Source organism: Hippocampus comes, unplaced genomic scaffold (genome assembly GCF_001891065.2).
Source record: "Hippocampus comes isolate QL1 unplaced genomic scaffold, H_comes_QL1_v1.1 scaffold17, whole genome shotgun sequence".
NCBI classification, from domain to species: Eukaryota; Metazoa; Chordata; class Actinopteri; order Syngnathiformes; family Syngnathidae; genus Hippocampus; species Hippocampus comes.
This window is the reverse complement of record NW_017805002.1, coordinates 2,101,810-2,118,359: the sequence shown is the minus strand read 5'-3', so window position 1 is coordinate 2,118,359 and position 16,550 is coordinate 2,101,810. Positions and strand designations below refer to the sequence as shown.

General features: G+C 40.6%; 1 protein-coding gene across 2 annotated transcripts in view; it reads left to right on the top strand.

The window, feature by feature from the left end:
• The first annotated feature begins 9,024 nt into the window (after positions 1-9,024).
• The window catches only part of rap1gapb (RAP1 GTPase activating protein b), a 98,524-nt gene continuing 90,998 nt past the window's right edge, over positions 9,025-16,550 (top strand). The window contains exon 1 of one of the 2 annotated variants that reach the window (XM_019857534.1): positions 9,025-9,213. In XM_019857534.1, coding sequence (XP_019713093.1) covers positions 9,080-9,213 — 134 coding nt within the window. In that variant the 5' untranslated portion in view covers positions 9,025-9,079. The remainder of the gene's footprint in view (positions 9,214-16,550) is intronic. The other variant, XM_019857481.1, reaches the window with a different exon arrangement.

The following is a 16,550-nucleotide window of genomic DNA, read 5'->3' as shown; positions in this document are numbered from 1 at the left end:
CTGAGGGCCGGGTTTGTCGATGCATGACAAACCTTCAGGTCTTCAGGTGCTCAGGCGCGATTATGTCCATTAGATTAGACATCTCGGCATCGCTTTCATGCGGCTAAATCAAAGCAAGTCCATCTGCAGAGTCATTAATCCCCAGGATGTGGCCCCTAGGGGTGCTCCTCTTCCTCCTCCTCTTCCTCTCGTTCAACTCAGTAGTGGTTACGTGAAATAATAAGCCTTCTCCATCTCCATTGCCACAGCTCTCCTTTATTCCTCCTAATGGGCTTCGCTGCGGATTGCCTTTCCCTCAGGAGGACTTGTGTGCCCTGCTGGCTTTTTTTATTTGCAATTATTTTTTCTTTAAAACGACTGTGTCTTTTTTTTTTCCCCTCTCAATCCTCACTATGCATTGCTCCGAGAGTGCAATCGCAGAATCGCCTATTATGCTGCTCCCATTCTTCTGTTGGTCTGCCGCGGCTCGCCACTCCAAATGGACCGTGTGAAAACGGATGAAATAGAAATAAAAGTCGTTCAGAACACATTTACTCCAATATTCACTCTCGAGTCTTTTGTTCTCTTACCAGACTCACTACGACACTACGGAGGGTGTGTTCGGACAACATTCGTGTTGTTTTATGGATCATACCATGTCATGTTCACATTCAAACAGGAATTGGCAGCAAATTGTTATTAATCAGAGATTCACGGAAACTTTACTAGATTAGATTTTGCGTTTTTTTTTAGGAGCACATCAGTTTTTTATAATAATAATAATAATAATAATAATGATGATAATAATGATAATAATAATAATAACAATAATAATGATAATAATAATGATAATAATAATAAAATTAATACTTGTATTTATGAATGAACCCCTTCATTCATCCTGTAACCTGATGACATGATAAGCTGTCCACTGTAGTAACCACTGTTCCTGAAAGGGTGAAGTGTTAGGTTCAGCAACGTGGATTTATTTTTCTAAAATGTGAACTATAGATTAGAACGCATGGTGAAATCCATACTGCGCAAACTTTTATGGCCAAACTTAAAAACAAAACTTGAAAATATCTCACGAAACTGATGTGATAGAATAAAAATGTGTTTTTTGTTAAATCGGCATCAAAAATACATTTAGGGCAATGGGTCACCAACTACGATCCTCGAGGCCCATTATCCTGCATATTTTAGATTTCCCTCCTCCTCAAACACAACTGATTAAAATGATCAGCTCTTCAGAAGCCTGGTAATCCAATCCAATACATCTTTCCAAGTATTCTATGTAGTTGTCACTCCCCTGCTGCAAAGTGTACATCCAGTCTAATTACCGGTACATGCAATGCTGCTGGCTATATCTATCTATCTATCTATCTATCTGCATATGATTCCTTTTAAAATTGCACATAATATTGATGTGTATGTATGTGTAGATATATATATATATATATATATATATATAAAATGTGTATATAATGTGTATATATAAATAATAGTTGCACATCCACGATCAAACCTCTGAATCATATTGCATTGGAAGTACGTTTACATTGTACATCCGATAAATGCAACATGCACTGTAGTTGGCAGCGTATCTAGGTTTCCTCTGCGAGCTTCTAATGTGCGCACGGCATGAAATAGCCTAATGGCCACAGTCATGAGCATGAAAACGGAGATACAGTCTTGCCGCTCGTCATCTCGTCTCGCCCCCGCACACGCCGCTCTGAAGTCATCGTTGGCTGCGTCTGTCTGCTCGGACGCACGACTTTGTGCACGTCAATCCGCAACGTGGGAGGATCATAAGTACTTCCTGGCTCATCATTCCTCAAAGCATCTCCATCAGTTTGCTCTTGTTCCCATGAGCCGTCTCGTCATTTTAATGAATTTTTATTGACTGGGCCAGGCAGGCTATGTTCTCAAGGGCGTGGATTTGTCAGAGTTTTATATAATGGGCAAACTTTCAAAGAGGTTCCCGTAAGAATTTGGTTAGAATACTTCAATCACTGACAAAATGAATGTGTATTGCTTGCATCCTCGTGAAGGTTTCGTCACACCTTCAAAATGATTACACAAAAAGTCAAAGGACAATTTCCACCAAGTTTTAGGATCGGTTTATTCATGGCCAAAGATAACATGATTACATTTTGAAGCAGATTTAACACTGTTGAAAAATGTAAAAAAAAAAATTTTTTTGGAATCAGTTCTCATCTTTTGCTGATCTCCCCACAGGATTACAAAACAATCACAGAGGCTATTTTCATTTAATTGAAAGACTTATAGACATTGGCCAAGGACAACACCAATCAATTTTGAGTTGGATTTGATGAACATACCTCCATTTAACCCTTTCATGCACCCTGTAACCTGATAACATGATCAGCTGTCCGCTGAAAGGGTTAAAATGTTCAGCATTGAGTTTGGCTCCAAGGCGTCCTCTACCTTCGCTTGTCTTGCAACAGAATTGAATCCACTGGAAATCCAACCAAAGGGCAGATTTGCACTATAAATTGGTGAAAGGCCTTAAGACTGGCCAAGGATCACAGGAATGAATATCTGACGAACATCTCAAATTTCAATATTTTTCTGTATTCATTGTGCTGGTCTCGCCACAGGATTACAAAACAGTCAGAGCGCTGATGTTCACCTGTTTTTCCCTATTCAAGTGCAGCATCATGAAACTTAGTCACAATTCACAAACGCACCAAAGATTTTTGTCTTGGAATATGCTTAACATTAATGCATTTACGAGATCCTCCATGCCATGAGATGTATCAAAATGGCTGCCTTTGCAGTGATCCGAATAAGTAATTTTTAACAGATAGCGTGCCTAATATTCTGGCCAGAGGATGCAGATCATGATCGTTAAAACCTGTGTCGATTGTCTGAAGTCATAGATGTCGTAGTCCATCATGAAGCTTCATCAACAAAGTCCGGCAGCCTTATTTGCATTCAACATCTGAAGTATTTAAATCACAAGTGATGAAAGTCACACCTTTAAATTGAATTTCCTCCCACAGATGACGTTGAGAAGCCTTTGAAATCTGCTTGTGGAAGAGATCATATCAAAAGATTAAAAAAAATTACAATAAAGCCCGCGGAAAGTTTTGACAAAGACAGCAATGCAAACGGTGTAGACGGCCAGCATGTTGTCCTTGCTCGGGCGCGTGCGCACTCCTCTTAAATATTTAACAAGTCCAGCTTGGCCAATTCCCTGCGACGAGGAATTGTAACAAAACGCCATTGGCTTATGCATAGCCTTAAAGACACTTCTGATGGAGCTTTGGCTGCAGCGCTTGAAGATTAACATGCTGCTGTAGTCCTCTGAATGGCTACTTTGCAGGCAAACCGCATCATATGCAAATATGCTGTGCATGGAGCAGGTGCTTAAATATAGTAGTAAGTAAATCACAGGGGTTGGCACAAATATTTATATCGTCCATTTCGTTCTTTAATCGGCCCCGCAGAGCATTTACATGATCAAGATTTTGGTAATATTTCAACCCTTCTGAATTATTAAGAGCAAGCACTACCCAAGTGATGATGAGGAAAGCATGAAAATGCAGCGGGGTTTGCACAGACTGAATTAGCAGTTTAAGTAGCCTTCCAGCCGCCAGACCAAAGCGGCAGTCAATTGTGTCAAGGTTTCATCATGCACGTGTTCATCGATGTTCACGCAACAGATTATTATACACGACAAGGAATTGCGAGCAGCAAAACAACAAGGCGCAAGCGCGACTATCAAAGCGATACTGTAACTGTACACCACGGAAATCAAAACTTTGATCTATTTCTTTGGAAATATGTTCAACATTGGAAATAAAATACAGTGGATGAAATTAATTGGTTCTGGAAGAAATTTCTTAACTAGGAAATTTTGTGAGTAGAGACGCATTTTTCATGTAAATGCCCTAATCCGTTCCAAAATTCAGACATAAATGTTTTCTAAAGCATAAAAATGCATCAAAAAACAAATACATGTTACAATTAGATTATTGCACAATAAATGAGAGTTGTGCATAACGTAAAAAACAAAGAATAGGGTGAAGAATAAAAATGATGGTCATTTAAGTTTTAACTGCATCCTCATCCTTTTTTTGCCTTCTTTAGTCCATGTTCTCTCTCAGAAGTGGCTTTTGCCTGGCGTTTTGTCAAGAACTGATGCAAGGTCGTTTGCTTTTGTCGGCTTTTAACAATCCTTCTAAAATGTCCGAGGCAAACATCAGCATAGTGGGCGATCGCCAGACCGCTAAACACTTTTTCTGGGTGATTCACATTTACAGCAAAAAGTATGGACTTGTTTGAACCGGTCTGCGGTGTACTGCAATCAAGTCATACACGAGCCCCTGAAAACAAGTCCTCTCGCTTTGGATGGAACTTGTTAGTGTAAAGTCTAATGTGGTAATTTGGCGCTGCTTGAGGGAGGTTACTGAACCTCATTTCACAGTGCTCAGACTCTTATTAGCGCACCCCTCCATCTCTCGCCTCTCTCCATCGCCAGTCAGGCTCTCCAAAGTCAAGGCTGAGGAGCACTTTAACCCTGCAGACAAAGACTAATTACATCACGACTGCCCTTTCGCATTTACTCGAGCAAATCACCGCAATTTCACGTTTTTAAGACAGAGCGTGGAAAAGTACACTTGCGACAGCAACATGAAATGAAGTCACAGTAACAGAAGAAACATCACATTTTGACATTATCAGCAGCATGCCCGACGGCAGGTTGAATGACACTAGGATGATTTTGCTCCTTGGCTGTCATTTACAACACGTTTGTGTACTTTCATCATATTTAATTTACATAATATAACGACCAATCTAAAAAGATGAACGTGTACAGCACATTTGGAATCAGTAGATATCATTTAAAAAAAATGATGGAGTGTGTTACGCTGAAAAAATTTACTGGATCGGTGACTGTATTTTTGAAGGGAAGTGGCCCCTCAAAAAAAAAAAAAAAATCTTTGACATTATTACTCTTCCAGAAGAAAATTCCGAGAAGCCAATGATGACAGTGATTGAATGAAGACAATGATTAAATGTGCTTGAAATGTTAAACCAAAACAAAAAAAAATGACACACTTTTTCATTAATAAGGTTTTTAATTTGACATTAGTTGACCAGAAATAGGTGGCAAATCATGATTTGAAAGGAAATATAACTCCCCATATTGTACAATTCCCCCCCCCAAAAAATCATGTAACTGCATAACTTGCACTCTACAATGATGAGATATTGCGATAAAAACAGTCACAATGCGAATCTCTCAAATTTTCCAAATATCCATCGAGTGAAAAGAAAAAAGTAAAAATGCAGTTTCTCCTCATTATTATAAATTCACACTGTTCCCATTAAAAAGAAAAATAAATAAAAACAACTGTGTTAGGCCTTGACGAAGAAATGGATGCATTCGGTAGAAGCTTCTCTCGCATTTGTGGTTATGTTCCTTGGAGATCACGGCCATCAAGGCCAATTTTGATCCAGAGAGTGACTTGACGATTGAAAAGTGAAAGACAAATGATTCAGTCCCACTAAATCAATGTCAAGATCAATTCATAAGGGAATAAGGGAGGACCTTGTTGTGGGACACATTCCTGTATCCCGACCTCTAAAGCTTGTGATTTGATTTATGACCCACGTCTGGCCGCAGTCCAGTCGCACCAAATAGAAAAAAAAAAAAAAAAAAAGAAAAAGGTTGACTGAGGAGTCACGGGGGCATCCAGCCATTGGCGATGCTGATGCAAAGTAGGACAGTGGAGAATCGATGAACTGGTGGGGATGATAACAGGTTTAGAGCCAGATGGTGACAGAGGCTGTAAACTAACGAGGAAGCAGGAGAGCAAAGATGAAGAAAACAAAGGGATACAAAAGTTCAGTTTTATGATGCTGCCTTTATATGCCACCGCAGTGGATGGGAGATAAAACAGTCAATGTACAGCAGATTTAACGATATACTATAACATTTACCATTCAACATGCTCCCTGGCAAACCAATTGTCATTTTGTGTGTCTTTGTGCTTTCGAGAAATAGTTGTCACTAGCTTCCAAGCTTTCTGAGTCATCGAGATGTTCACTGGCAAATTGAAGGTGGGTCTGTACATGTGCTGTATTGAAAAAGGGTTTGGTTGAAGACGTAAGATTTCAGCCCACTGTGACGCAGCAGATTTCTGTTTTCTTCATTACCAAAGTCCCAGTAAACTTCATATCATTAAAAAGTCTTGCTGTGTATTTTAACGCTGTTTCCTTATCTTGGTCAGATGAGACTCCAGACCAAGGACAATTGACGGTCTTTGTGTGTGTCTTTCCAATGCTGTCACTTTCTCTCTAAGCTGGTTGGTGATGGTTTTGTAACTCATTCCAGCTGTGACTTAGATTGGAAGGGAAGAAAATGATTCTGAAAACCTCTGTGCTTTTATACACATCATGGGTGGTAGTTTCATAGACACCGGGACATGTCTTAATTTATCGTGTTTGGGACCACGTTGCACCTCGCTTGGCATTTCGGCAGACAGAGCCAGTGCGGCTCCTGCTGAATTTGGTGACACAAAGTAGAGTACGCTCGGTGTGATAATGGGCAAAATTTAAAGTCTTGTTTCGTGTGTTTGCGAATTTGGTAGAAGGCGCTATGTCATGACAGACGTCTGGTGTAATCAACTGCACTTTTCGGCACATCTGGCAAATTGGATACCAAAGCTAGATTGAATTTTAGAATACCTAAAAGCAGGTTGTACTTGGTGGTGGAACAGAATTTTACAACACAAAGCGCATGCAGAGAGATTCTGAGCTCCACGGATGATTGTGGTGGACGTCATCATATTTCATTCACAAATGACAACAGTGTGGGACAATCCCACTGAATAATTCAATCAATCAATTTATTGAACGAATGATCATGATCATCTTAAAAATATTTCTAATAGCATTCTCCTAACCACGTGGCACAACTATCACACTGATCACCAAATTCCCATCCACAGCTGCTAACTTTACAACATTCGTCAGTGGAGGTCTTCTTGCAGTTAATTTCAAAAGTACTGTGCGAGCGCCGAGCTCCTGCATCTACATGCCAGGTGGACTACGTAACTCCCACTCCACTGAATTTAAAGGGAATGAGTGGTGCCGCTACGATTGGCTCGGAGTCGGCTGCGTTCACTCCCACAACTGCACACAACGGCGCTAACGTCCTCTTGCATTGGTGCTAGTCTAACAAAATATCAAAAGAAAGAAAACGACGGGTGTACACACAGTTAGACTGCACATTGCACTCGATTTGAGATGGGCATGAAAATAGGGCCAAGGTTCCACATTTGTGAACGGTGAATATCTTGTGCAGCACATGGTCTTAAGGGAGGGAGGTCCACTGTTCGTGTATTTATGAATGAAATACAGCCAGTATCCACTACACAGGTCACAGAGCTTGATGTCTATCTGCCTTCTCACTGATCAAATTCACCAAATCACATTAGACCAGCGGTCAACCCTGGGCAAGCACTTAGATGTGGTCTGAGCAGGGCTAAGTTTGGATTGACTTTCTGCAACCAAATTGTCACTCCTTCCAGGCACATCTCCAACGATACTCCCTCTAGTGCGCTGGCATGGCCATTTTGGTAGAGACTGGTTTGCCAAATTGGCAAGGACACCCAGTCAGCCTTGCGCTGGCACAAAAATTAGGATCATTTGAGCCCCATCACAGATGTGTTGTCTACAAAAAGAGAGCCAAAAGATTATTGCTAATGTAGCAGCCAATCTGTGGGAGCCATAATTGTAGAGGATCATACTGTCACTCAATAAAATACCGGTACACTTCTATACAGTTTTTTAAAATCATAAAAAATTATGTGCTACCTGTCGCTTTCATCACAAAACAACCATAAAAATAGGAGACTCAATTCCTTTGGGAGTTAGCAAAACATAATCACTGCAAAACATAATCACTGCAAAGACATGATTAACTACATGCATATTGCACCCACTTGTGGTGATTCCATTTATTTGCTTTCCTGTCAATGTCTGTCACTGCTCAAATACTTCCCGACCTCACCTTATGATAATTTAAAGTAATCATTTTCAGGGGTTCATGCAACTGTCATTTTGACGTGACTCTCCCTGTGACCTGACTATGGGGCGTCCATATTTAAGAGTTATTTACGACTACCGACAAGCATTCCTTGGCCAACCTGCTTTCTGCGTTACAATCGCTTATGATTGACGTGCTAAATCTGAATCTGTGGCACCGGTAATGAAGGCAGAGTAATGTTGACTCCTGCGATTGGCTGGCAACCAGTTCAGAGTGTCCCCCGCCTACTGCCCGAAGACTGCTGGGACAGCCTCCAGCACTCCCGCGACCCTAGTGGGGATAAAGCGGTTCGGAAAATGAATGAATGAATAATGTTGACTCAAGTTTGCACTTGCTGCAGGGCCCCCAAGACTATAATGATATTGTTTATTTTATTCAAATATTGGCAACATTATTATGGACACATTCACATCTAGTGTGATCAAAAACAATATTTAAGACAAAATAATATCAACTGAAGTTTGCTCTTGTTTGCGAGACCACATTATGCCTGTGCCATGTTTATTCTTTTGGTTGTAATTTTGTCCAATAATGATGTTTTAGGCTTAAAAAAAAAAAAAAAAAAGGTCCTCTGCACTATCCCCATCTCTGAAGGGCAATCACCTCTGTTGTTGTGTTCAATGCCAAAAGATACTACACTTTATCCGGTTACAGCCTGTCAGCATGTGAGAACTGCTGTGATAGGCTCCATTCATTTCTTTCATTGACACTTACTATATGACCTCGAAGTTTGCACCCAAATTCTATCAAGTCACTTGAGTAATGGTTATGTGACCCCCCCTTCGATGATCCGTAACTCCCATCAATGAGAGAGTCAGTGGGAGGGATGCCAAGCAGAGGACACACAAACACACGCACACACACACACACACACACACACACACACACACACACACACACACACACACACACACACAGACAAATTCAAACAAAACTAATGAGGGTGACAACAAGGGAGGAGTGCACAGAAGACAGTGAAGAAGCAAAACGACTGCTCCAAAGACGTCGAAGGTGCCAATGACGCCTGTCATTTGTAATCGTGTCACTTTAAGTGAACAAAATAAATTGAAAACCACCCCCAAGGAGCCTCATCAGCTTCTCAGCCGGATGTTTCAGAGAAGAAGAAGCTTCACATTTGGAGCCTACGGAGGGTAAGAACAACAAATCCATCGCGTTTAGCCCAGCTTAATTTTAGGGCTTAGCCTTTAGAGCTTAGCATCCATTCACCTATCGAGGATTCATGAGTAAATGGGCTTCTTTGGATTCTCAGTTTTGCTTACAAACTTTCCTTTTTCCTTTCCTGTCCTATCTGAGTGAGATGACCCATGAGGCACTTGGTGGATAGATTGTTTGTTTGAATTCTACAAATGCTAAATAAAGATGTCTCGATGCTACCTGAACCGGTTAAAGGTAGTTTAACCCAACTTTAGCAGAGGTTACTCCTGACCAACTTTTACGAAAATAAAGGAGATATGTTACGCACAATCCTTTTCGGATGATATATAAAGCAATAGGCCACCAAAGAACTTTACTGGCTACGCCAAGACACTCGACAGTTTCATGCTAGAGACTTTGAACAAAACTTTTAACAGTAACGATTTCCTATACAAACCAGTATGTCTCTCACTTGTCTATTACGTTTGGAATCGTCATTGAAATTAGCAATGAGATGAGCTCAACCTTGACATCCCTTCACCTATGACATCGGAATGAATTTTTAGCGAATGTGTCTTTTGCGGCAAGGTCACTTAACTCTGTTCTGGGCTCGTTTACATTAGCATTAACGAAACAAGGATTTCCATTTGCTAAAGTGTTACCTCCCTCGTTTGCCACAAATTCAGGTGGGCGGTTGAGCTGCTGCAGTTAAGTCACCATTTATTAGCTCGTTGACCGCTGAGCAGTGCTAGCTTGTTAATTTATGCTCATAGTATTTATTATAATCCACAATTGTTGTTCCCAAAGGAATTATGAGAGAATGTGTCTTTGTTCCATGGCTGTGACAAATCATTGACCGTCTTTGCTGCCCTTGTTAACATTAGCACCAGGATTGGTGAAATAAAGAGTTTATTCATGAGTTCTCCACCCCTTTGCAGTTAAATAACAATTTACTGGCTCATTGGCAGCTAAGTAGCACTAGCTTGTTCATTCTGCTCATTAGTGCATTTAATGGACAACCTTGCATGCTCTGTGAACTTTCACTTCAGGGACAACAATGTGGCCTGTCGATTACATGTCCCCCTCCAGCGAATAATAATGGGTTCTTCCTTCTTCTATTTACCGACAAGTGGCTAAATGCAATGATGGACTTGCTCAGGAAATGTTGACATTTTTTTTGTAGCCTTTCCCAAACTTACCGGTAATTCTTTTTCAAACATAAAGTGTACGTACGTCATCATTTTAATCAGATACAGAGATACGCATTAGATCATCTACATGATGGTCTTGCTTCATTAAAACTGACCCCTAAAAAATAATGACAGGATAAGAAACAGTAGCATCTCCGTAGCTCTAGGGATTCCAGTTCATGTAAAGTCAATAGGATTACACGCAGCCATTTATCACAAGTGCCCGGAGGTCCAGTTTAAAATTGCTGCGTGGCCTTTGGTCTGATTACAGGCCACATCATTCGGTACACACATACATCAAACATAGCATAATTATGTCTTCTCAAGTCTGCACTTACTGCACAACCATAAGACCATGCTGATAATATATTTTGTCAGCCATATCATTAGGCACAAGTATGACCCAACACACGATGAAAGGCAAAGTTACGTTGACTCAAATTTGCCCTCTATTCAGCGAGACCACGTCACACAGAATATAATTCTTTTCATAATTTCGAAAGGATGTAAGTCTCCAGAAAGATCATGCTGATGTCATATGCGTTGTCTCAAGACTGGCCACACCATGAGGCACACATGCACATCTCATGTGATACCACACATCATTAAACCGAGGTTTACTGAGCAAGGACAAGACAATGCTGATGCTGCATATTTACGCCACAGACAGGCCATATTATTAGACACACCATATTAAAGGTTTTGTCTACTCAAGTTTGAATGGCCTCTTACTTTTGCCATTTCTCGGGGGTTTGTTACAGTGCTGTTAGTACCAAAACATTGTGTTGCCTGTGTCATCGTCGTGGTGGTCGCCGATTGGCCGTCTGATATTTCCACTGTCAACACACAACACAAGCAGAACCCCTACCGTCAGCAACAACGCACAGAATGTCATATAAACACACAAAGTTAGAGGTGAGCGCGGATGTGTTTTTACTTCCTCACATCATCTTGTGCGATGTCATCTGATCCTTTGAAAACACACATGCCAGGGTGCCAAATAGTGAGCCCGCACAGATGGATGTCGATGTCATGAAAAGGTGCATAGATATCGCTTGGGCAGGAGTGCATATGCTGCGTTTGAACATTGCCCATACAGGATATAGCACTGGAAAATTTTGATTTGTGCATGGTAGTGTCAATGCAACTGCTTCATGATTGGACCGGTGCCATGTGATTGTTTGCTGGATTTAAGCGTCCAAGCGAGGAGCTGGCACGTCCCACCGCAGAGAGGTGATATTGGATTAAAAAGCTTCAAAACAAAATGTATTTCAAGTACATTACTTGTCTCTCACTCATGTATTTACAACATGGCTGATTTCATTTGTTGTTGTTATTATTATTATTCCCCACCACCACCACCACCTGTTCTGTTCAGCTTGTTGGTCATGCAGAACGGTGAATCTGTATACCTTGTTATGCTGGAAGAGTTTTGTGCAACCAACAAATTTTATATGCCCCCTCGATGGTTATTTGTATTTTGATGAATATTTATTGCAAAATCCAGTTGGACACAACATTGGAGACATACAGAGAGAAAACAGAGCACACAGAAAAAACAAAAACAAGCAAAGACAGACCCCGAGTGACATTGCAGTCCAAACAACAACAGTTACCAATATCAGCGTTTACTTTATTTTAACTGATGGCAAATTTTTTTGAAACAACAAAATTCAGTGAAATAGGATTCTCTGTCACATTACAAATCCATCTACAGCACTCTTTATTCATATCAAACAAACTTAAAAATGCAAAAAGCAATGGTGCTCGTCGACTAAAACAGCAAAAATATGCATTTGAATTATAAATGATGAACTGCAATTGTCCCCCGCCTACTGCCCGAAGACAGCTGGGATAGGCTCCAGCACGCCCCACGACCCTCATGAGGATAAACGGCTTGTATAATGATTTTTTTTTTTTTTTTTTTTTTTACAGTGCAATGACAATGAAGGTGAAACTGGATTAAAAAGCTCAAAACCAAAACACTTCTGTCTGCTTCAATATCCAGTTTGCAGCTTTAATTCTGCTTGACCACATGCATGATTTTGTTTCTTATATTAACGAATGGCAATTTTTACACAGTTATTGACATTTAACTGGACTTATTCCACACAGCAATATTAAAACAAAGTAAATGCAGTGGTTGTCAAATCATAAAACAGCACAGGAAACTGACAATTGCAAATTTCAGGGACAGCGGTTACTACAGTGGACAGTTTATCAGGTTACAGGGTGCCTGAAAGGGTTAAATCATATCATTCTAATATTCTACTGTGGTTGCCAGTACTGGAAATTTGCTTAATTTCCATCTATCCCTGTTGCCTCTCAATGTCCTTTCTCTACTTTGCTTAGCAGCTGCCCTTCTGCCCCAAATTATGCAGGAAACAGCTGGATTGGCATGTAATATATTTTTTACACTTTTTTTTTCTTTTAATTTGAGAGTAGGAGAGTACAGGACTGGTTTGTAATGGACCTAAGTACTCTACCAGCTGTTCCCCCACCAGTTTCACCACATTGTATAAATACTGACTTCTACTGTCTTCCTTTAAGTTGTTGCATGCAGTGTGACTCCAACGTGCACTGTGAGCCGTCATCTTTAACTCCAGTCACTTCCACACTCCCACGCCCACGCTTGGCAGCCGTCCTTTCCCATCCTTGACTCAATCCCAGCATGGATAGTTAGTGGCTGGCAGACAGGCAGGAAGGCAGGCAGGCATCAGGGCAGATAAGCGAAAAAAAAGGGGATCAGCGGAGGAGGGTGATGCAGATCACGTTCACGAGCTTCTCTGGGGATCGGGGGCGGCGGGGGGGAGGGCACAGAGAACAAAACTGTTAATATTGGGAAAGGGGGTCACTTGATGAGAGTCACTGGAACTCATTGTTAGAACTGAGCAGTGTTCTATTCTGATGGGAAATATGTTGTTAAAGTGAAAATTGTTTTCGTATTGAGAAGAATATTGTCATATTGTCAGAACAGATCTTCTTCTGGTATGGCTTTATCTTTTCAATGCATAGTAGGCTCCACAACATCCGCAGGAGTTATAGTTGACATCTTCCATATAACAAAATATAATCCAAATATAGTACTGGTGGACAATCTCTGATAATTGATATCGATGAACAATTCATACAGATGCTTTTGGTACTTATACTTAGAGAAATGCAACAGCAATCAGGATCAGAAATAAATGTAAGATGTATTGTATGTCAATCAGTTGCTCTAAAAGTTTGTGTGGGATCTCATAGAAGAAGTGGAATGTTCTATATTTCTCATTTAGGTACCACTTTGCAGTAATGAAAGGTTTATCGAGTGGTTATTAATACACTTGGTACAGTTTTTCATGGACAAATGATCAGAAAACTCGACATGATGCTCTGCCCACATAGACAAATTAACATTTGGCCATCTGTTTAGGCCTCCTCCTTCCAGTTGGGGTGCATTTGGAAGCATTCCCAAATTGCAGTTTGAAAGACATGTCCTTCAAATTTAGTGTCGATTAATGAAACTGGTAGCGAGGGCAATTTTTTTTCTGAAATTTCTACGGGCCTTGGCAGTCTTTAACGCCATGCTTGGCACACCATTTCAAACCGAATTCCAGTAAATTGGGACGTTTTTATTTTTGGTTAACACATCATACAATAATGTGCAAATCATCTTCAACCTATATTTAATTGAATATATTACAAAGACAAGATATTTAATGTTCAAACTGATAGAATTTTATGGCTGCAACACGCTCCAAAAAAGCTGGAACAGGGTCATGCTTACCACTGTGTTACATCACATTTTCTTTTAACAACATTCAACAAAGATTTGGGAACTGAGAACACCAATTCTTGAAGTTTTGTAGGTGGAATTGTTTCTCACTCTTGCTTGATGTACAGCATCAGCTGTTCAAAAGGCCAAGGTCTCCGTTGTCGTATTTTACGCTTCATGAATGTGCCTCACAGTTTCAATGGGAGACAGGTCTGGACTGCAGGCAGGCCAGTCTAGTTCCCACACCCTTTAACTACGAAGCCACTCGCCTCTCTGTTGTAAGAGAGAGAAAAGAGGCCGTCCATGAAACAGACGTTGCTTTGATGGCAGCATATGTTTCTCCAAAACCTGTATGGACCTTTCAGCATTAATGTTACCTTCGCAGATGTGTAAGTTGCCCATGCCAGTGGCAGTAACACAAACCCATATCATCACATATTCTGGCTTTTGGACTTTGTGTCCCATAACACTCCAAATGGGTTCTTTCCTCTTTTCCATGGTGGACACAACATCCACAATTTCCAAAAACAATTTGAAATGAAAACTCCTCAAATGTCCTCAGGGTCCCCCCAAAAGTTTGTCATGTGGACTCGTCAGCCCAGAGAACACTTTTCCACTTTGCATCAGTCCATTTTAGATTAGCTTGGGCCCAGAGGAGCCGACAGCATTTCAAGGTGTCGTTGATAAATGGCTTTTGCTTTGCAGAGTAGAATTTTAAGTTTCACTTACGAATATAGCGCGAAACAGTATTTACTGACATTGGTTTTCTGAAGTGTTCCTGAGCCCATGTTGTGATATACTTTACACCTTGATGTCAGTTTTTGATGCAGTGCCGCCTGAGGGATTGAAGGTCACGAGAATTCAATGTTGGTTTTCGGCTTTGGCGCTTACATGCAGTGATTTCTCCAGATTCTCTGAACCTTTTGATAATATTATGGACCGTAGATGATGAAATTTATAAATTCTTTGTAATTGTACATTGAGGTTTGTAGATCGGGTAGCCAGAAAAGCTTCACAATTGAGAGTAATTGTGTACACTTGCTTCTGATCAGGGCTTGTTTGGATGAATTCCCTTGAAGGAGTTTGCTGACATACAAGCCTTGCTATTTACCCAAAATGGCTGCTTCAAACTAAAATGGTGGGCATGCTGTTTAATTCTGGGCATGGAGCTGGGAGATGTTTTTGTGTATCCTGTTATGATAGAGATGGCCACCAAATTTTATATCCGTTTGTGAAACTGGTATTTGAGGCAATTGCCATCTTTTCCAGATGGTGCCAGCGAATGAGAAATGACTGCTTCAAACCAAATAGCGAACTTCCTGTTCATTTTCAGGATGGCTTCTTTGAACCTTTTTGGTGCCTTCTCTTATGATAGTCATGTCCACTGAAATAAGACTGCAGTGTCTTGCTCAATGTAGCCCTTCTAATGCAAAATGAGTCAGACATACAAGACTAGATGTTCTGCTGGGAACAGCCTTCAAGCGTAGATTTGGGATCATGTGACTAAACATGGCCACTAGAAAAAAATGGAGGAGAGTTAATAATATCAGCTGGCCCTGGAGCATCCTCAAGCTTCTAGATACCTCCATCCAGCAACAATAGCACAGGAGCAACAAACACATAAATTGTAATATTGCCTGTAGTTGAGGTTGAGTTGGTCCAATGGAGGTTTTAATATAATGTTTGCCAGCGTTCACACTTTCACTAATTGAGTGCCTTTGTTGGACTTGAACTGCTTTAGAAAGTTGCCTGTGTTGGACTGCTATTCAATTTGAACGGTAACTTTTTGCTGCTGAGGGTGGCCCAAACGGTTGTTAGGGGGAGGGGGCAATCACTTTTTCCAGTAGGTTTGGATTTTTTTTCTCTCTCTTCACAGTTAAAGCCTTCATTTAAACACTGTATTTTATTGTTACTTGAGCAAACACCTTTTCATGCGACTGGCGCACGGCTTTTATTGATTTAAAAACAACACAAAGTGCTTCACAGAATAAATGATGGAATAGACAAACATCAAGATACTGGAGGCTTGGCCCATGTTGCCTAGAAAAAAATCCAGGAATGATTCTATCTTGCCATAGCTAGAGTTCTATTGATTTGGAACGGTATCTGTAATGTGGCAGGCTGCTACATTTAATCAGATAAATTAAATGTCCACTCTTTGGTGACACAACATCTGGTTGATTCCCGAAGATTATTCTCGTGTGTTGTTTTATCAGCAAACTGTCAACAATTGTATGTTTATCCCCATGAGGGTGGTCAATATATATATATATGTGTGTGTGTGTGTGTGTGTGTGTGTGTGTGTGTGTAATGTATAGGTGTTAGCCAGAAAACCTTGTATTCTGATGCAAAAACGTTTTGTGGGGTGTGGACGATTCACAGTTGG